At 45.1% G+C, this 21,180-nt stretch overlaps 1 protein-coding gene across 17 annotated transcripts in view; it reads left to right on the top strand.

The window, feature by feature from the left end:
* The window catches only part of KALRN (kalirin, RhoGEF kinase), a 586,523-nt gene that overhangs the window by 403,900 nt on the left and 161,443 nt on the right, over window positions 1-21,180 (top strand). The window contains exon 34 of one of the 17 annotated variants that reach the window (XM_005873122.2): window positions 11,144-12,569. The exons of the other annotated variants lie outside the window; for them this stretch is intronic. Within the exon in view, the coding sequence (XP_005873184.1) occupies window positions 11,144-11,206 (63 nt within the window). The 3' untranslated portion in view covers window positions 11,207-12,569. Of the gene's footprint in view, window positions 1-11,143; window positions 12,570-21,180 lie in introns of those variants that run through there. 17 annotated transcript variants of the gene reach the window in all.

Here is a 21,180-nt window from a genome sequence, read left to right on the forward strand (position 1 = left end):
ATATATGTTGAAAATGCATAAAAACTACTGAACAGGTGCATGGATAATTGTAAAGTGGACATGCATGTAATAACCACGCAGGTGACGAAAGCCAGACATTGCCAGCTTTCCAGAAGCTTCTGTGTGCCCCTCCCTTTCACAACCCGGTCCTTCTCCCCAGAGGCAACTATTCCCCTGACATTCATAATAACATCCTTACTTTTCTTTATAATTTGACCTCCTATGTATGTGTTCCTAAGCAAGATAGTTTCACTGTCGCTGTTTTTAAATTTCACATGACTAGAATCATACTGTATGTTTTTGTGTGTGTGTCTTATTTCTGTCTCTCAACACTTATTTTTATGGACTTCATCCATGCTGATGTATAGAGCTGTTCATTCGTTTTCGTTTCTGTATAGTATTCCATTGTATAAACATGCCACAATGGACTTGTCCATTCTGTACATGGGATGTTTGGGGCTAGTGAACAGTGCTGCTATGAATATTCATATATATATGCACATGTACTTGAGTGTACTGCTAGGAGTGAAACTGCTAGGTGAAAAAAAATTTCTAGGTGGTAGGGTATGTTTATATATATCTTCAACTTTATGGATGATGTAAGCTTTTTTTTAATGCTGGTACCAAATTTACACTCCAGCCAGTACATGGGAAGCTTTCCGTGGCTTTATATTCCTGCTTCTACTTGAAATCGCCTGACATCAGCATTCTTGCAGGTCTGGTGGGTATGTAGTAATACCGGGTTATGGTTTGCATTTGCATATCCTGAATTACTAATGAGGTTGGACACCTTTTCATGTCCTTATTGGGCCTCAGGATTTTCTCCTTTGTCCCTGTTCAAGCCTGTGCCCCTGTTTCTAGCAAGTTTTCTGTGGGGCTTTTTCTTGGACGATTTTAGGGGTTTTTCATATATTCTAGACATTAGTCCTTGGTTGGTTCTATATGTGGGAAATAACTGCTCTCATTCTGTGGCTAGTCTTTTTACTCCCTTTATATTGTCTCAATAAATGTATAATTTAACATTTTAAGGGCGATACATTTGTAAACTAGAGACGCCTATGATGTAACATATGAGACAGTCCTTATATTTAGTGTTTTAAAACACTATTCACCATTTATGTCTCCACAGAATAGTACACCACTGTGGAGACTGTGTATACAGTGCAGGCTTCTGTCAGTCCTAAGTCTGCCTCTGTTCTAATGAAAGAGTACAAACTAGTTGCCTCTTTGAAATGTATCTGTCTGTTGTATTTTATACATTATGTGACAGGTAATACAGCCAAAGCAGTGAAATGTATTGGAAAAAAAGATGATGAATACATTGGACTTGGAACTGGGCTCTCTGACAAACAGGTCCCAGGCCTACGAAGACAGGGATTGACTCCACAGACTGATACTGCCCTCCCTCCGCATTGATGGGGCGCCTGTATAGCCCACTCCCCTCCAGCCACTGTCCTATTACATGTGACTTATTGAAGAAGCTTCCTAACTGGTCCAGAGAGTCCCTCTTACCTCCCTCTCATCTCTTCTCCCCTCTGCGGCCGATGTGATCTTTGTAAAATGCAAGCTCTCCCATCACTCTGTGGTGTCAAGCCCTTCAGTAGCACCTCTTTGCTCTTAGGATGAATATCCAAATCCTCAACAAGACGTATAAGGGCCACACGATCTTGGCCTTGGCCCACTCCTCCAGCCTCACTGAGGCCACTCTTCCTTTTGTTTCCTGCCTGGCAATCTCCCTGGCCTTCCTCAGGTCCCTTCCCAGGCCAGGGCCTTGGCAAAGAGACTGTTTCCTCAACCTGGAAATTCTTTCTCCTCCCCCCGCCCCACCCCACCCCCCATGTGACGGTCCACCCCTTTGCCCTCTCTTCTCCTGATCTCAGCCTGTCCTGTCACTCTCCTCCCTAAGTCGTATCTCACAGCACTACCTAGGACCATCCGTGTAAGCATTCGCATGGTTATGTGACTGCCTTCTGCATCAGACTCTAGGTTCGTTTTATATCCCCCACTGCATCACCGAATCTAAGTACTGATCCAGAGGAGGCACTTGGGAAATACTGGTTAAATGAATAAATGAGGAACAAATAAACACAGCGCATTATGGGTAAGAGAGAGATCTACAAGTTGAGACTGAGTATAATTAAGAAAATCAAACTCCTGGTTTGATAAGTTCAGAGGAGTTTCAGCATTGGACTTTACTAAGTGGGTAGAACTTGACCAGGCAGCATTTGTGTTGGGACAGGAAGGGAGAAAGGAGAATATAGGACAGTTTGGACCCTGCAGAGTAGATACGCCTGGTTGAAGTTCAGGGTTTGTGAGGTGAGCTGTGGGAAATAAAACTGGGATGATTGGTTGTGTCAGATCATGGCAGACCTTGGACATTGCTTAAAGGAATTTAGACTTTACCGATTAGCATCCAAGAAACACTGGAGTGTGTTTTTTAAAGCATGTTGGTTATGGAATTACTTTTATCTTCATCTGGATGAATCACTGTTCTTTTATCCTCTCATTCTTTCTCTAGACTCAGGATGAGTCTAAGGTTAACCTAACCACAATACTCTGAGTCTCATCCTTTCTACCCGCCTCCAGTATATCAGTTCAGTGCCTCCTCTTTCTCCTGTTGTCAAACAACTCCTTTTCCTCTGCCGTCTGACACATCTGTTACTTCCTGCTCCCAGCGAGATCTGCAATTGAGCTTCTACCCCTGACTCTTCTTCCTCCAGATCCACACCGACCTTCAACAATATGTTGCTTTAATTCCATGACAAAATGCCCAGAGTATATCCCGGAAGGGGTTTCACTCCTGGTGGCAGTTCCATATTTACTCATTCGCTCCCACGTGTGTGGAGCACCTGTTTGCCAGGTGCTGCTCCAGGACGGAGAAGCAGCAGTGAGACAGAGCAGGCCAGTTCCTACCCTTGCAAATGCTGAGTTCTACTGAGCAACCAGGAAACCAACAAGCAGATATAAGGCCAGCTGGCGACGCCAGGAGCACGTTACTGCTGGTACAGTTATTGTAATTGGTTGCCTGTATGTTTCCAATTTTATGTTCGGCTTTTCCTCAGTCTCAGCATCAGAAAATTATTTCCTTTTTCTCTCAAACCGGTAACATGGTTTGACTTCCCTTTTGGGGGCAGAACAACATGATGTTCCCAGATACACGGGCTTTATCTGTGGATTCCTTTTCGGCTTATTCCCGGGTAGCCTGTTGGAGTCCTGAGAATGACGCTCTCAGAATTCCTGCCCTCCCCACTCCCCGCCCCCAGGCATCAGGTATTGCTTACCCTTTATTTAAATCCTTTCAGTAGCCTCCTATATGCCCCCTCTGCTTTCTGGGATTTTCCCATGCTTTTTATCTTTTCTACTAACACCAGATTCATCTTCCTATAATATTTCTTTCAACATCTCACTTGTCTGTTAAAAGCCTTCAATAGCACATTTCCTTAGGATATAGCACAGGCCCATTTCCAAACACAGTTATACAGTTTTCCCTCCTACACATGATCCTTTAGAGACCCTTATCTGTTATACACACTGTAATGCACCTACCTTAGATTGAATCATAAGAAACTGCCAATTTTATGCATCAAAAATGGTCAAATATTGGCTATTTATGTTTCAACCTAATTGCACTTATCCACGTCATTGACTGCCTGTATGTCTTTCTCCCATGTTACACTGTGAGCCCCCTGATGATCATGTCTTGGTCTGACGACGCTTATGTCTTCACTGTCTGTGTCAGCATCTGGCACATAGCAGCTGTGGGGATCCAGTGCCCCCACCCATGTCACACTTTGCTCCCGCTGCTGCCATCTGCTGAAATGCCCACTCACTTTGCCAAATCATATCAGGCCCGCCCTCCATGATGCCTGACTCACATCTCCTTCATTGAAATGTTCACTATTTACCCACATCACCCTCCTACCACCACCTCTGAGCTACCAATATTGCCCCCAAAATCAAATACATTTGACCCATGAACAACAAGAGGGTTGGAGTGCTGACCCCTTGCACACACAAAAAAATCCATGTATAACTTTAACTCCCCCAAAACTTAACTAATAGCCTACTGTTGACTAGAAGCCTTACCAATAACATAACCTGTAGATTAACACATATTTTGTGTGTTATATACTGTATTCTTACACTAAAGTATGTCATAGAAAAGAAATGTTATTAAGAAGCTCATAAGGGCCCTAACCGGTTTGGCTCAATGGATAGAGCATTGGCCTGTGGACTCAAGGGTCCCAGGTTCGATTCCGGTCAAGGGCATGTACCTTGGTTGCGGGCACATCCCCAGTAGGGAGTGTGCAGGAGGCAGCTGATCAATGTTTCTCTCTCATCGATATTTCTAACTCTCTATCCCTCTCCCTTCTTCTCTGTAAGAAATCAATAAAATATATTTTTAAAAAAAGAAGCTCATAAGGAAGAGAAAATACATTTACAGCACTTACGTATTTATTTTTTAAAATTTGTGTATAAGTGGACCTGCATAGTGTTGTTCAAGAGTCAACTGTGTTGTTTTTTAACGCCCAGGGCCTACATAATATATTTTACTTTGTATTTGCCACATTGCTTAGCATAAGATTACACTCCTAACCATGAGCGTGAAGATCTGTGTTTCTAGCCCTTATCTTTCCCCCTGGAATCGGCACCACATTTCCAGCTGCCAATGGCATTGCTGCACTTGGGTGGCTCCCTGCACTCTGCTCAGCAGAACGGAGACTGAACTCTCGTCTGCCACCTCCCAGAGCTGCTCCTTTTCTGAACCCTCACCCCCAGCTCTGCCTCTGAGCCATCTTGGTTTTCCTTCCTTCTCAATCCTTTTCCTGAAGTGAATCCAGTGGATCTCGCCGTGACTGCACATTCCTCGGCCTGGCTTTAGATTTGCATACACTAATAAAGTCTGTTCCTGGCGCTTCAAGAGGAGAAGTGTGCCTCCCAAACCCCGTAACAGGCTGTAAGCATAGGGCCTCCGACACACTGGCCCCGCCCCAGGTCTGCCCTTCTCTGGTCCTTCGCTGTCTGCAAACCTGTCTTCTAACTTGAGTTTTCTGGTCCTTATGTGCGGTTATCTTCACTAAAATATAATGACACTTCAAATTATAATCACCTTTGTCTACCAACCATACTGCATCACCCTGTCCCCAAATTATTTCTCTGTCCTGAGAGCTGCGTTTCTTACGTTGTTGGACATGTCTTTGCTATTGGAATGACTTCTGGGGCCCCTTCGCTCAGCACTTTGTGAGACAGCACTTCCTGCCAGTTTGCTGGTGTCCATGGCTTAGCTTTTGTCTCAGCAACTGAATCCCAAGATCCATGAAGACAAGGCTCGTGTGTGATACCTTGTGTTGTCTACAGTGCACTGAGGTAGCGTTAGGCATTCACAGATAGTGCTCAGAAAATTCCTGTTTGAACGATACGTGTTGTGTGTATAACTTCTGTCTGTGTGCATTTATGGATTTGCATGTGTCTCTAGATGTATTTCCCATACATGCTCTAAGAAGTAGTCATCCACGTGGCCTGGGAGGCAGGGATGGTTTGGATATTTTCCCTGACCATCAGGCCCGTGACATAATAAACCAGTGAGTCATGTGCTCCAGAAGCTCACGGCTGTGACTCGCACAGGTGGAGGGCCTCCCTGAGTCGCAGCCTGCAGGTGCTTTTCTTTCCCACCTGCTTGGGAAAGGTCTTCCTTTTCCCTCTAATATTAAAGACTAATTTTTCTGTTAAACATAAATGAGAAATGTGTATGTGTGTGTGTGTGTGTGTGCACGCGCGCTTATATGTATACACAGGGAGGGGTAAAAGTAGGTTTACAGTTATTCTTATGGAAAACAATAATAAATAATGATACCAGAATAAACTCTGTGTTTTGTGTACTCACAACTGAAAACCTACTTTTGCCCCACCCTGTACATGTGTATATGTATATACATATGTGAATGCATATATGTATATATGAAGGAAATAAACCAAAATATAAATAGTGGTTATTTCTGAATGGTGGCTTTTTCCAAGTTCTCTCAGGTAAGAAAGTTACTTTTATTTTTAAAAAAACCAATAGTTGTTATTTTTAAAGAATAAGAAAGGACACAATTAGTATATTATTGCTGAGGTCCATCCTATGTGTGGTCCAAGGACAGGGGATAAGCAGGTGCCTAGGAGGGAGCACGTAATCAGCTTCTCAGTATCTCAAGATGAGACAGAGTGACCAGAGGGTGACTGGGACTGACGTGCAGGCTGGGCCAAGGCTGTGAGCTGCAGAACTGGCAACTTTGTTTGTGAAGGTCAGGAGCCTTGGTCAGTGAAAGGAGCAAGAAGGCAAGTTTGGCACATGGTAAGGAGATGAGGAGAGCTTGAAATATTCTTTCAAGTTCGTGATGAGATTTCATGAAGACAGGTGCATTGGGAGAGAGAGAAAGCAGACCTGCTTCAAGTTTGGTTGTAATGCCTTGTGGATCCAGAGAGAGGGGGGTCCAGAGTGACTCAGTGTGGGGGCACGAGAACCCGGGAGAGGAGACACAGAGAGCCTTCATGAAGGAAAGGGGTGGGTGCTGCATGGGCAGCAAGGTTTCCAATAGGAGCTGCATCATCACGTTAGGTCAAGACCCATCCCTCCCCACCTCTCACATCCTCCTCCTCCCCCCACCCTCACCCCCAGTCTAAGGGCAGAGGGAATGTTTCTGGTAAGAATCCTTGATAATAAGGCAGTATTTAACCTTTATGAACTTGAAACAGAACAATTATACATGAAACAAGTATTTTCAAGGATGTTTCTTCCACACTGTCTAGTTTCATAGTTCCCTCGGAGGGAGGGTTCCCTGCGCAGAGGGAGAAATGGAAAGAGGAAAAACAGGGATATTGATTCTTCCTCTTTCTCGGGTGCTGTGCTGGAACGGGGAGCACCCAGGCTGTCCCTCGGGAGGGAGCTTCGCGGAGGTAACTGCACCCTCGAGGTCTCCCTGCTCCTCACTGAGCTGCCCAGCCAGGAACCTCCTCAAAATTCAGGATGAGGAGCCCTGGGCTTGGTGCGAGCAGCAAACATGCATCTAGAAGCCAAAAGGAGGCCCCTCAGGCAGAGTAGACAGCATGAAAGAGCAAACAAAATCACAAAATTAACCCTTGAAAAAGAGCTAAAATGAAAGGACAATGCACGGTTTTCATGTCTTCTCCATATGCACAATTCAATATTTTTCCTATTCTGTGGCTCAGTTTTTGATGCTGATGGCTGCATCCAGGACAATTTCCAGTCTGGGCTCTAGTTTGAAAATCGCGGTGGAGGAACACCACCAGCACGTAAGTCCCCACCAAGGGCCCTGCCCACCACCCATCTACCCTACCGGGAGACACAGACCTTTCCCTCAGAGTCCCTGCGGCCCCTGGCAGGCCGAGGAAAGCGCAAAGGCTGCCTGCGGGGAAATGGCCCCGGCATCACCCACTGACAATACCAGCTGCCTCCTGCCTTTCCTACCAAACTCCTCATCTGAGCCTGGCATTTCATGCACAGTCTCTCACTGATCCTCACAACAGCTCATCAAGGTAAGTGTCATTATCCTCATCTTGCAGAAGCGTCACTCAGAGAGGTGAAATAACTTGCCCAGGGTCACACAACCAGGAAGTGGCAGCTCTGCGATTAGAACCAAGGTCTTTCCTGGACATCCACTATGCACACTGCCTTCCGCTGGCCAAGTCCACTACAGACAACAACGACATGATTCAGGCAGAAACACACAAAGTGACATATTGGCCCACCTGGTGTCAGTCCTGTCATTTCCCCCTTCCTGATCCACTGAATGAAACATGCCTGAATTAAAATACCGAGAACATCCTATGTTCCATGTGTTGTTGCATGTAGCAGTCGCTCACTGCCTTCTGTGCCTAGCACAAGCCAGGAGTGTAGAGGAGGCCGCTTACTATGTCTCAGCCACTGGAGTAGTCCTTCAGGCATATCCCTGCCTCAGTGGTTCCCTCATCCATCAGATAGAAATATCCAGAACATATAGTCAACTGAAGATGCACTTAAAACATATTGCAAAATAGTTGCCTTAAACACTTTGTGGAACAAGAAACAGTATAAATCTATAATATAATAAATATGTTCCCCATTGGTGGCTATTTTTATTTCACTGATGTCCAGTGATGTCTCTTGTGCACCCAGGGATGGCAGACATCTCTCTGTAGCTCAGAAAACTCCTATTATGAGTGTCTAGTATTAGAATGAGACCTACAGTATATTAAATAAATATGTAAAGCAGTTATATGAAGGGGTCTGAGCCTGAATAGTGAGAGATGCGAAATCTCAACACAGGCCCCTCCCCTCCAAAAAAAAGAATGCTGGGAGAGCTGGTTAATCAAAGCCACTGTTCTATCAAAGTGGGTCTCACTGATTCTTGCTCTTCGTGGAAAATGCCAAAGCCAAGAGCTGTTGGGTAGTGTGTGCTGGCAGATGTGTAAATGCAGTGGAAATGCTGCAAAGCTTCGGTTACCCAGTGATGGAATGGTTGGGACATAGAAAAGGCCTCTGTGCTTAGGATTCCAAATCAGGGAAGTTAGAATTACTGGGAAATTCTTCAAAAAGCTAATTCCAAGCCCTACCTTGGCCTACTGAATCAGAATGCCAAAGATAGAGGGTGATTGGATATGGATGATATGTGAATTTCAAGCTGAGTTATTTTCTAAATAATAGAAATCATTAGTGTTTAAGAATAATTAATGACTTTTTTTACACTTCCATTTAAACTTTTCTCACTAGCCCTTTCCTCAGGCCAGATTTTGTGCATGAGATTGTGAATGACTGTCATTTACCTATGCTTTGGTGCGAGTTGCTCTTTCAGGGTACCAGCTGGGCTGTGTAAAATAATGGCTCCCCATGTAAAAGTGTCTATATTTTCCCAGGGTTTTAGAGAACAAGTGTTCAGTTTCCCTACATGCACTTATTTCTTATGTGTCTCATGTATCAAACCATCATCAGACAGATTTGCAGGTGCACGGAGACAATCACAACTTGAGGTTTAAGAGGGATACAATTTTTTATGCAAAATCTAATGAATATATATAATAAAGTGACCCAAACCACTTGTAGCCAAGTCCTCGAGGATAAGATGGATCCTCAAAATATGCGAAGGGTGCTTCCCGAGACGTTTGGAATCCACAAGCATACAACATACATATCTCATCTAGCAGATGGAGTCTCCTTTACAAGAGGCAGCATGGCACTGTGGGTAAGGATAGCTTTGGATCAAGCCCATCTCGAGACCCACCTCACCCCCCTCCACTTCCAGTTGTATGATCCTGGGCAGGACCTCTCATGCTTCAGTCTGCAAAATGGGGGTAATGGTATTACCCACCCTGTGAGCTGTGCTGCAAATTATGTGAAATGATGCACGCCAATCACACGGTACTTTGCCTGACACATGCTAAGCCCTCAACAAGCATTAGCTGTTAATAGTAAGAATAATAAAAATAATGACATAAATTAGATATTAATAAAAATACTTTTAAAAACTGTTCTCCCTTTCAGAATTTCAACAACTGTATAAAGAATGTCAAACTCAGTATTTCTAAAACTATTGAATTCTGCCACTAAAATAAATTCTACAGATCTTGTAGCACATATATACACTAAACTGGAAATGACGGTGAATTACGATTTAGGGGACTAGCTAATCGGGACAGCTGATGCCACCCCCCACCTAATCCCAGGGAATGTGATAGGATGTGAAATTTGACAGACCCCTCTTCCCTGGTAACTGTGAGCTTGGCGGCCACCACTACCTTCACTAGGAATTACAAATGCATGTACACTCCTGGCTTTCCTCAGAATCTCATCTCCATTCTAAGTCCTCAGTACCCCCTGTCTTCCCCACAACTCAGGGTGACCACCATTTGAACCCGATGTTGAAGTGTTTTCTCTCCCTTAACGAGCAGTTTTTGCTGGAGTTCTTACTAAGGCTTTGAAACTGCTGCTCTCATTTCTATAAGGCTAGTATGAGGAGCCTTTGACATCACAAGCTGAGCCACGGTCAACTGTGAGATCAAACTCTTTAATGTTTCTTGACTTTTTCTCTTGGCCAGCAGCCATTGCTGTTTCGAATATGTCACTCCCCCAATCCCACTAGAAGTTGACTTTCTTGGAGGGACCACTGTTCTTAGAGAAACAAAGATCCGTTACTTCAGATGGCCCAATAGAGGTGGTGTAACCAGCCTGGACCGTGGAAGCTGGGTTTGCATCATGGCCCAGGTGCGCTCACTCTCTCACTCAGGCACCCATTCCCTCAGCTGGCCCAACCAACCTCATGCCCTGGAAAAGTTACAGATTGCCACATGTCGTAGACCCATTACTGCTAAAGATCTACTGCATAACTGGGTACACTGTTCTAAGTTTCTTTCCCCCAGTTGAATGTCATGGCAAGACTTGGTAGGGCATAGGGACCCTAAAAGGGTTGAAACACGAAAACAAAGCAAAAAGGCATAATAAACACTAATGATCATTGCCACTAGGCCTTCATATTTAATGCATCTCTATGTATATTATTCCTGGCTCTACTGCTTATGGGTCTAGGACAGTGGTTGGCAAACTCATTAGTCAACAGAGCCAAATATCAACAGTACAACGATTGAAATTTCTTTTGAGAGCCAAATTTTTTAAACTTAAACTATATAGGTAGGTACATTATTATTAACTTAATTAGGGTACTCCTAAGGCTTAGGAAGAGCCACACTCAAGGGGCCAAAGAGCCGCATGTGGCTCTCGAGCCGCAGTTTGCCGACCACGAGTCTAGGACACTGGGAAGCCACAGCAGGATTGTCCTACAGGGGACTAATGAGAGGAACAGTGTGTGGATTTGAACCCTAATCAAGCTGGCAAAAGTGGCCACTCAGCGATCCTCATCTGTGTCCTGGGCCTGCCTGGTCTCGTCTGAATGGTCAGCCCAAGGAACGCCCTCCCAAGCACTGCTCACTCCTTCACCTCTTCTAAAACCATTGTGTATTTGCCACACTGCACTCTGTGCACTGGGTCGCTAGGAGTACAGTAGGTTGCACTGATGATGTAACTCTGTTTTCTATAAAGGGCTACGTGATCTCATGCAAATTTTTGGAAAGTCATATGCAAATCACAGAGCCCCGGCCCTTTTCTTAACAGGATGGCAACCTGGCTCCTCGGTGGCACCTGGGACCTGGAGATCCTTTCTCCACTTACGTTTAGCGCGCAGCCTGGGACTTGTCCCTGCAGCTCTCCGGGGTGCCGTGCCGCCGTTGAGACCTCCCACCTGGACTCCCATCACCCACCTCTCTTGAGACTGCTCTGGCAGGGCTGGTGTGGGCTGCAGCCTCTGCCCAGAGGGCAACATGTTCCAAGCAAAATCTACCCCCTGGGCCGTGGGCTCACCCCTCAGGGCTCCCTGCTTCTCTACTGGGTGCAATTCGAGGTTGCCAATCTTCTCTCCAAAGTCTAAAATGGTGGGACAGTAGGGAACTGTGAGAGGCCTCATGACCCAAGATACTTCCCCCAGCTCCCAGTCTGAACCCCAGGAACCCCAGGCCCTTGCTGCCCTAGAGGTCTACGGTGTCAATGGACAAGGTCAGTAGAGGGAGGTACTTGTCTGGAGATTTTCTCCAGCTTGGAAAATGCCATCTTTCTAATCTAGCCTGCCTCCCCCACCTCATGAGAAAGAGGGAGGAGGAAGAGGGGTGGTTTATGATAGAGAAGAAGAGGGTTCACTCTAGCTGTCCCCAAACATTGGCAAACATCCCCCAGCAAATCTTCTATCTACTTCAGCCTACCCCAGTTGTGTCAAGATTTTCTAGTTTCTTCCTAACCTCACTCACTCCCAGGGTCTCTGGTTCAGAGACCTCCCTCCCGACCTCCCGCTGCGTCCAGATCACCCTGTCAGGAGGTGGGTGGGAAGTAGGAGAAGAAATAAATTAAATGCTCTGGTGACATGTTGATCGTTGTGGAGACTGGAGGATGGGTACGTGGGCGTTCATTATACCATTCTCTCCACTTTTGTATATGTTTGCAATTTTTCATAATAAAAAGTTAAAGAATAAAAAAAAAAAGTCCTTCAGCTTCTGAGACTTAAGAGAGAGCCCCAACCCCTAACAGTTTCCTGGAAACCCCACATTAAGGCAAGAGGCAAAGATGATTCCATTACATATATATGTATATATATATTCATTTTCTAATTTTTTAAAGGCCCATTGCTTTATTTTCAATAGACTAAACCTCATTTCTAAGAGGGCCCAACATTGGGCTCACTCTCCCCAGCTGGGCTACGGGGGAGGGCTGGGTAAAGGGTCCTGAAAATCCTGAAAGTTTACACTTCCATGTGTCTCACAGTCGCACTGTGAGGACGGGGTCTGTTCAGTGCTCTGAACTCGGGGAGGCGCGCGCTCAGTGCAGGTCGTGCTCTGGATTGGCACCTGGCTCAGGAAAGGACTGTCTTTGTACTTGAATTTAAATCCAATGGAGAACCTTAACACGGGCATTTGCATGACTGAGAATTGCTGCTGTCTTTTTTCCGTATGTCACTTTCTCGAATGTGTTCTAATAAAATGATTCTAAAGCAGGCTGTTGATATACAGTGATTTATAAATACTTTCTGTCGAGTGCTGAGGCCCTTAATTTTTTTTTTACCATGAACCCACCCTGTCCCACTTCCTGGAAAGATCTGTCTAGCTGGGGACAGATGCCCTGAGCGTGCGTCTGGCAGGATGGCGGCACCACTACAGTTACCATCACTAATAAGAATTACGTCAACCACAGCAACGTTGCCTTCTAGTTGCCTAGCAGCAGAATTTATTCCCCAAAATGAAGAGGGCCATATGCAGTAGATGAGTGTGGTGGGGAGGAGGTGGAGGAGGCAGGGCAGGAACAGGCCTGTGAATCAGTGGACCAGGGAGCGGGGGAGTGGAGAGGGGCGGATGGGAGGAGAGACAAAGGCAGCAGATGATGGAGAGGCAGAGTTCAGACCCGGTCTGTTCAGTGATAAATCTCAGCACATTCAATGGTAATCAGTTGTTAAACTTCATTTATAAAATTGCACCATGGCAAGTGACAAACCTCAAAAATCTCATTAAGCAAACTGGAAGCTAAAGGAGAAGATAGGTATTCCCAAAGATATCTTGAGAAACACTTTTTTTTTTCCCAATCTTCATTCCCCTCCAGCCAGACAGGTTAGGCCACCGCCATGGCCTAGTGACAAACTTGGGCTAGTTCTTTGGGAAAGGAGGCATCGTTAGCCTTACAAGGGGCAGCGAAGGCAGAACCAGACAAGGAGGCTTCCATTTACACGCACCTTCCTCATCCCAGAGGCCGGGAAGGCCCTTGATGCACGTCATCTCCCCTAATGTTCACAGCCATCCTGAGAGGCAGGCAGTATTGCCTTCATTTCCAGATGAAGCGCCTGAAGCTAAGGGAAATAAATAACTTGTGCAAAGTCATAAAGCTAGAAAATTGCAGATCTGTGATTCAAGTTGGGTCTCTATCTCTAAGCCCCTGCTTTCTCAAACCACAGGGCTGATGGCCCACTGCCCAGCCTGGCTCTCCCTTGTACACTGCATGGCCCTCACTTTAATGAACTGTGCATCTTCTGTCTGCCTTGGGGGCAGGGGGAGAGGTAGAGCCAGCTCAGCTCTCCTTGTGTGGTTGGAGATCCCTTCCAGACCAGGGTCTTTGCAACCACATCCATGTGCCTGTGACTTAATAGTGTAGAGCACAGGCTGTTGAGGCTGAGATCACCATTTGGTTCCCATAAGAATGTGCTCACTCATCAAATATTTAATTGCCTACAGTGCTAAGCATCATGAATTACGGGGGCAAATACTTATAGACTCAGCCCCAGTGTTCACAGATCTTACCAGTAGGACAGACATTAATCAGGTGACACATGAATGTAATTACAGCTGGAAGGGACCTTGGAGATCATTGAGATCAACAGATGACATTGAGACCCGGAAATGCTAAGCAATTTGCCCAATGCCATATAGCCAGTTAGGGACAGAATAAGGACTGGGATACAGAACTCCTGATTCTTATTCACAGACAACTCTTTCCCTATCACATCACAGTCTAATCTGTTGCGCACCCATAGACTGCCCCCTAACCCTGGCCAGCCATGTAAACATGTTGATCAATCAGTACATTATCCCCAAACCAACTACGGGAAACCAGATGGCCTATTTGGTAATGCCAAACAGTACAGTGAACCATAGCCCTGAGGATGGCATCTACCAAGCCTTGTCTGCAGGAACAGAGAGGCAAGGCTCCCCTGCTGTAGCCACGCTGCCTGTGAAGGATGTTCGCAGGTGTTAGGTGTTTTGGTCTGACCCCAACATTTTCTCATCTCCCAGGTTCAGCAGTCATTCAGACACTCATTAATTAAGCACATATTTATTGAGCATCCCTAGGTGGCAGGCACAGTTCTCAGAGCTGAGTAGGGCACACAGCAGTGAGCAAAATGGGCTGCCCTTGTGGAGTGTACATGCTAGCTGGGGGAGACAGACAAGTACATAACACAGCATCTTAGAAGGTGATAAATGCTACAAAGAAAAATAAGAAAGGGATGTAGGGAGTGCCCAGAGGAAGGGAAGCATTTTTAGGTAGGGTGATTGGGGAAAATATCTCCCTGAGAAAATGATGTACTGGGGCATCATTTTATATTCATTCTCTCTCTCTCTCTCTCTCTCTCTCTCTCTCTCTCTCTCTCTCTCATACATATAGCTGTGCAGTGTGACTTGAAAAGTCCCATAAGCCTTCCTCTACCTCCTTCAAAAAAATAAAGATTTCTCAGTAGCAGATCCCAGAGCCCAATCCCCAGCTTTCCTTTCTTCCTTTGCGCTAACAGTGGTTCTCACACTTGAGCATACATCGGGATCACCTGGAGGACTTTTTAAAGCACAGACTGCTGGGCCGCACTACCAGAGTATGTGATTCAGTAGGTCTGGGGTGGACACATGAATTTGCATTTCTAACAAATTCCCAGGTAATGCTGATGCTGCTCATCCAGGGACTACACTTTGAGAGCCACTAGGTGAAGCCATATAGCTGTTAGATCCCTGTAAAAAACAAACTATTATCTGAGTCTGGCCAGTGTGGCTCAGTGGTTGAGCATCAACCTATGAACCAGGAGGTCACAGTTCAATTTCCAGTCAGGGCACATGCCCGGGTTGCGGGCTCAATCCCCAGTCGGGGACGTGCAGGAGGAGCTGATCAATGATACTCTCTCATCATTGATGTTTCTATCTCTCTCTCCCTCTCCCTTTCTCTCTGAAATCAATAAAAATATTTTTAATTAAACTATCACCTGGAAAGGACACATCCATTCATTAGGATCTCTGGATTCAAAGTAGCTCTCCGAAGAGCAGGATCCTTGAGAAATGTGACTCTTTCCTAACTGGGGTAAATTTCGGAAGCCACAGCCCAAAACCTCCAGGCATGGAGGAGTCAGAGCCAAGGACAGATCCTGAAGAGGTGGTGACAACAGTATTTCATTGCTAGCCTATTAATGCTCTGCATCTTCATAGCATTTAATACTTTTACAAGCCCTTTGCCCACTGCTCTCTTTGGAGACAGTTAACCTGTTAGGTAGGCAGAACAGGTGTCATTATTGCATATCATAGATGAAAAAATTGAGACACAAAGACATTACATGGCCTCCCTTGGGCATGAAGAATGAGAACCCCTTGTGGCCTTACACCTTGCCCCGTGTTCTTTCTTCTTTAACACTCTTCATGACATAGCTGGAGCTTTCTCTTAGGGCTTCTACCTGGGCCGTTAAAATCTAGGACATAGAGTCACTCTGCCTGTCGCTCTGTTCAAAATCCCACTGCTTCAAGCAGATGATTCATATGGGTGATTAATTGCAGCAAACACTAGGCCCTGCATGAGTTTTCTCTGCCATAAATGTATTTTTCCTCTTCTACCGCCAGGTATTGTTCAGAGAAAATGCTAACTCATTTTGGCATTAGCCTAAGCTAGAACTAATCATTATGAAAGCAAACCTGCTGGGGGAAAAGCACACACAATACTTTCCAAAGACAAATAGAAATGGCATTTTGATTATATGTACCGTTGCTTCCATTCCATTAGTAGAGATAATTGAAAGTTTTCTGTATCACAAAGCACACAGCAAAATGAGAGTGGATTTTGTTAAATGTGATGGCTGGTGAATCCCATTTGCAGGTATTTAAATATACCAGAAAAACATCATGGACATGAAAGATAACTTCCAGTACTTGCCCTTCTGGTTATTTTCTCCACAGTGAGTGAGGTCTCCCATTGAAGCTCATAGACAGTGACCCAAGGTTACAAGGAGCTGTCTCTCTTCAGCTTCCATACTGTTTTTGACCATCCAGAAGCTTAAAGTTTTCAAAATTTAAAACTGTCCTCATAGGCCCAGCCAGTTTGGCTCAGTGGAAAGAGCATCGGCCTGTGGACTGAAGGGTCCCAGGTTTGATTCTGGTCAAGGTCATGTACCTCAGTTGCAGGCTCATTTCCCAGCCCTGGTTGGGGCGTGTGCAAAGGCAACCAATTGATGAGTCTCTCTCACGTCAATGTTTCTCTCTCTGTCTCTCTCCCTTCCACTCACTGAATATAAATAGAAAAATATCCTCAGGTGAGGATTTAAAAAAAAAAACTGTCCTCATTGGTCTCTCAACCCATTGATATTCTGACATCTTCCTTTGGCACTACCATTGGGATCCCTCATTGACCCAGTAAACATTTATTAAGCACTTAATGTATACCAAACCCTGTAAGAGCCACTGGACAGGCTACAAAAATGAGCTAGATACAATCCTATAATACCATATAATAGATTCACTCCGTAAATTATGTGGAATAATCAACATGCAAGTGTATTCTAGATGTAGATTATAAACCCTTGTGAGCATCCCCCCCATTTCTATTGTCTGTACTCACTTTGTACTCAGATAAAACTAATTGATGAGTTATGTTAGCTTCAACACAGAGGAAAGACACTAGCCCTGGGAGGAGAAGAGGGGTGAGGCAGAAGCTCTGCTCTGTGGTTGGAGCACACATGGAGATCTGCATCAGCCAAGGCATGGCAACAACGGGGCAGCGGGACCTAAACTCTGCTGTAGATGTTGCACATGTGGATGATAGCAAGTTGAATGTGTGAGCGTCATAGAGCTTGGGGGATTAGAAATCCCATATCGATGAGAGATCCAGTGTGAATGTGTTTTTGCTGAGTTTTATATTCCAAAGTGTTCTGTAAAAATGACCATCCCTTAAAAACAAGTAGCTCTCACCCACTGCAACACAGGGACTGAACATGTAAGAAAATAGGCTGGATTGTGGGGGATGGAGTGGGCTGTGGAGGACTCAGTTAGTTGGGTCAGTATGAGAGACTCTATGAGAAGAAGAGATGCAGATGATAACCCAACAATGTGAGTATGTGTGTGTGTGTATGTAGACCTGTACACAAATACACATGCACAGAAAGGTGCTGAAGGCCAGTAAAAAAAGACTTTATGAGGATGTGACCCCTTTAAATAAATTCCAAACTCATAATAAAAAAAAGATAAGTTTAGAAAACCAAAAGCATAGTCATAAAATAAGGGAAGTAAAAAAGTCTTTATGAGGTTGTGATCCCTTTAAATAAATTCCAAACTCGTAATAAAAAAAGACAAGTTTAGAAAACCAAAAGCATAGTCATAAAATAAGGGTAAGATTCTAGTTCCGGTGACCCAACGGCTGAAGGAATACCACTGACCCACCTGCCTCCCATGAGTGTGCATCAGCTTTCAGTCCCCTCCCACCGCAGGCAGCGGCTCAGGCTGACCCATTCTGCTTTAGGCTGGGCTTTGTGAATGGTGGGATTTCAAGACAGGGACTCAGGGCAGATATGCAGCCGGATCTCAGATCTGTCCTTTGGACCCTATTTCTGGCACCTCTGCAACGTGGAGAGAATTTTCACAGCACAGGTGCTGTATCCAGGCTTCCCAGTGACCATCAAGGGTGCTAGTGGCATGGTAACATGGCCAGGTCTACAATGGGTGAGTGTGGTCATGGGTAGTGGTAGCCACAGGGAGAATTTAGAGGGTTCAGAAACAGCAGTAATGGGGAGAGGGTCTCTGTGTATCTGCCTTTGAGTTTCTGTGGTGGTAGAATAAGGATGTTATTCTATTTGTAAGGATGTCCAGGAGTTCTGTTGCCTGTTGATGGTGACCTTTTAATGGGCCTTATCCCCAAGCACAGTGTGGAGTTTTTAGATGTGGCTGTGCTGGATTCTGCTGGGTGGGGGTTATGGCACACATCAGATGAAAGGAAGTATCATGGTGGGGTGGGCCTGACACCTCCTTGATGGAGAAGCAGGGTTTAGATTTCACTGGTGTGGCAGTTGTGCTCTGAGAGTGACCCCTGTGCATGGCACTCCAGTGTTGCTCAGGTATCTCCTAGATTTACAAGGACGTGTGTGGGCATCTAGGCCCTGGAAGGAGCAAGTTGGTGATAAAATTGATACACAGTTAAGTTCTTTAAGGCCGGCTGGAAGTTAGCAATGTAAATAGGAGGCTTTGTACTTCCCAGATTCTTCTTGCATTTTCATTTGGTATTGGAAATACTGATATAATGCCATATATATATTTCTGGGACTATTCAATCAACAAACTTGTTGGATATAGGCCTCAAGGGCAAGCCATCAAAATTATCTAAGCACGCTCTGTGTACCCTGAAGGCCACACAGGCATGCTTAGAAATAGAACCGGTCATTAAAGGGGGAGGCACTTGCAGGGTCTGCTTGGTTGGTTGGTATTGCAGAATGTAAGTGGTGACAGTCCAGCTTAATGGCACAGCACAAGGTCACTTCTAGGACCAAGCAGGTGCGTAGCATAAGAGCGGCCATCAATCAGCGTTTCTAACTTCTGAGGAAGGACTTTTTCAGAAATTAAAGTGATAAGGTAATTAGCCCAATAATTCTGATGGTGTTACAAAGATGATTGCTTAGACCACATGCCATTTTCCCATCATGCCCTAGACCTCAGATTTGGCTGTAATTGTCAGAAATCTGGCTAACTGGTTTCTTCTGGATTAAATGTCTTGTAAAAGAATGCACATGCCAGCAGAGGTAGGAGTAGGGTGCAGAGGGTTGAGAGAGGATAGTATCAATAGTTCCATTGGACACATTGGACACCAAGGATATCAAAGGTTATGTCCAAAGTAATGTGGTGATTTGGGTTCTAGAGGGTTCCCTCTACTATCAGAGACTATGGGAAAGGCTAACACATCCTCAGAGATCAATAAGAGGGTCATTCATTCAAAAAACAAGAGAATGGATATTGTTAATAATAGTTACTGTTTAATATCCATCGTGTCATTTATTCATCAACAAATATTTATTGAATATATACTGTGTGCCAAGCACTATGCTAGACAACAACAACAACAACAAAAAGACAAGAATTTTGACCCGCGTGGAGCTTACATCCTCATGGGAATGTGGACAAGTAAAATATATAAAATGCCAAATGATGATACAGGCTATAAAGAAGAATATAGCTGCAGGGATGGGGTGAGGGGAGGACCTGAGTTCCAGTGACAGACATAAGCAGGAAAATAGGGCATAATGAAATTAGTCCAGATGATCTCAAGGCTGATAGTGGTAATGAGGCTGTGAGTGTTGGAGGAGCCCACTCCTCTGCTAGGAGCACAAACAAGGTTTCTGAGGAGTGTGATGAGGTATTTGTTTTATCTTTAAGAACAAGGTTTTAGAAATCTATCTTCATTGCTCCCCAAACTCCCATGAAGACCTGGGGAGGAGAGGTCTTGTCTAGGAGCTGGCAGGAGTTCTCGGGTTAGATGGCCTCTCCCCCAAGCTTCATGTCTCCATTGGAGCCAAGAAGGTGCCCAGGAATGTGCCCGGAAGTAAAGGGGGACTGCAGACTATTCCCCCAGCCTCTGCCAGGAGTCGAAGGAAGCCCTTCTGGTACAGGATTAGCCAGGTTAGAGGAATCTGGATTTCATTCAGAGTGATGAGGACCTTACCTGCGGTGTGATCATACATCCCTCCTCGTTCACATGGTTAGATTCTTTACAATAAATCTAGGTATGGTCCAAGAATAAAATGAATCTAAGAACCAAGAGTTTAGGTCAGACATTATTCATAAATCTCTGAAAGCTCAAATGGGCATTGCAGATTCTGAGGAGTGTGATGAGGTATTTGTTTTATCTTTAATTGGTTTAAAATATGAATTCCCTTTGGTTCCCCCCCACCCCCGGCCTCAATTCCTAGTAGGCTGCAGGGCCCCTCAAGTCCAGCTTGATAAAGGTTCAGAAGCAGCAGGAGGAATAGTCGGCAACCATGCCTGGTTGGGGCAAAACCAGTCACCATTACAAGGGCAGAGAGAGTTTCGCTTCTTGATCACAGAGAGCAGAGGGCCCCTGGACACCCAGTAAAGAGGTGCAAGAATTCACATCAGAGTCTTGGGCCCTCGTAATAGATATGTTCAACACAGACTGCAGGAAGTATGCTGAGTTACAGTTGTAGTGTAAATGTAGCTTCCTCGTTTCCTCTTCCCAAAAACCCCGCTTAGCACCCATTGAACTTAGGCAGCATACTTGGGGTTAAGGAAAAACTGGCTCTCTCCTCCTAGCTGCATCAGTGTATCCTCAAAAGGCAAGCTTTTGAGACTGAAGCCAAGTGAGAGAGGAGCTCAGAATGCCAGCGCGCGCACGCGCACGCGCACACACACACACACACACCCTTCCATTCATTATGTAATTCGTTGTTTCACCTAATGCTAAGCCTTCTCTCTGGAGAAAGACGTTGCAACATCCAGGCTAATATTCTGTCATCACTATACAGGAAAATTAGTCTCAAATGGTGTTGTAGCTCCTCCAGAAGAGAGCTGGTGGGGCAAGTTCATTCCAGCTCAGGTCTTGGTCCAGGAGCCAAGTGTTTTAATGACAAACAAAATCACATTCTCCATGTGGCTGTGAGGAATCAAGTATGGCATTTGGTTATTTTTTTATTTTCTTGGATCAACACATTGGTGCTCAGAAGGGGTGCTCTGGCCATATTTGGTATAGGTCAATCGTCTTGTGGCCTGTCCTGATAAAAATTTGGCTTTGAACATGACTCAGACCTCACTTGTAGAATGCAAAACTTTTGAACTTGCATGTAGATGTAAGCTGGATGAAGAACTAGTAGAGCTCTATGG

The sequence above is a fragment of the Myotis brandtii genome, unplaced genomic scaffold (genome assembly GCF_000412655.1).
Source record: "Myotis brandtii unplaced genomic scaffold, ASM41265v1 scaffold4, whole genome shotgun sequence".
Lineage (NCBI taxonomy): Eukaryota > Metazoa > Chordata > Mammalia > Chiroptera > Vespertilionidae > Myotis > Myotis brandtii.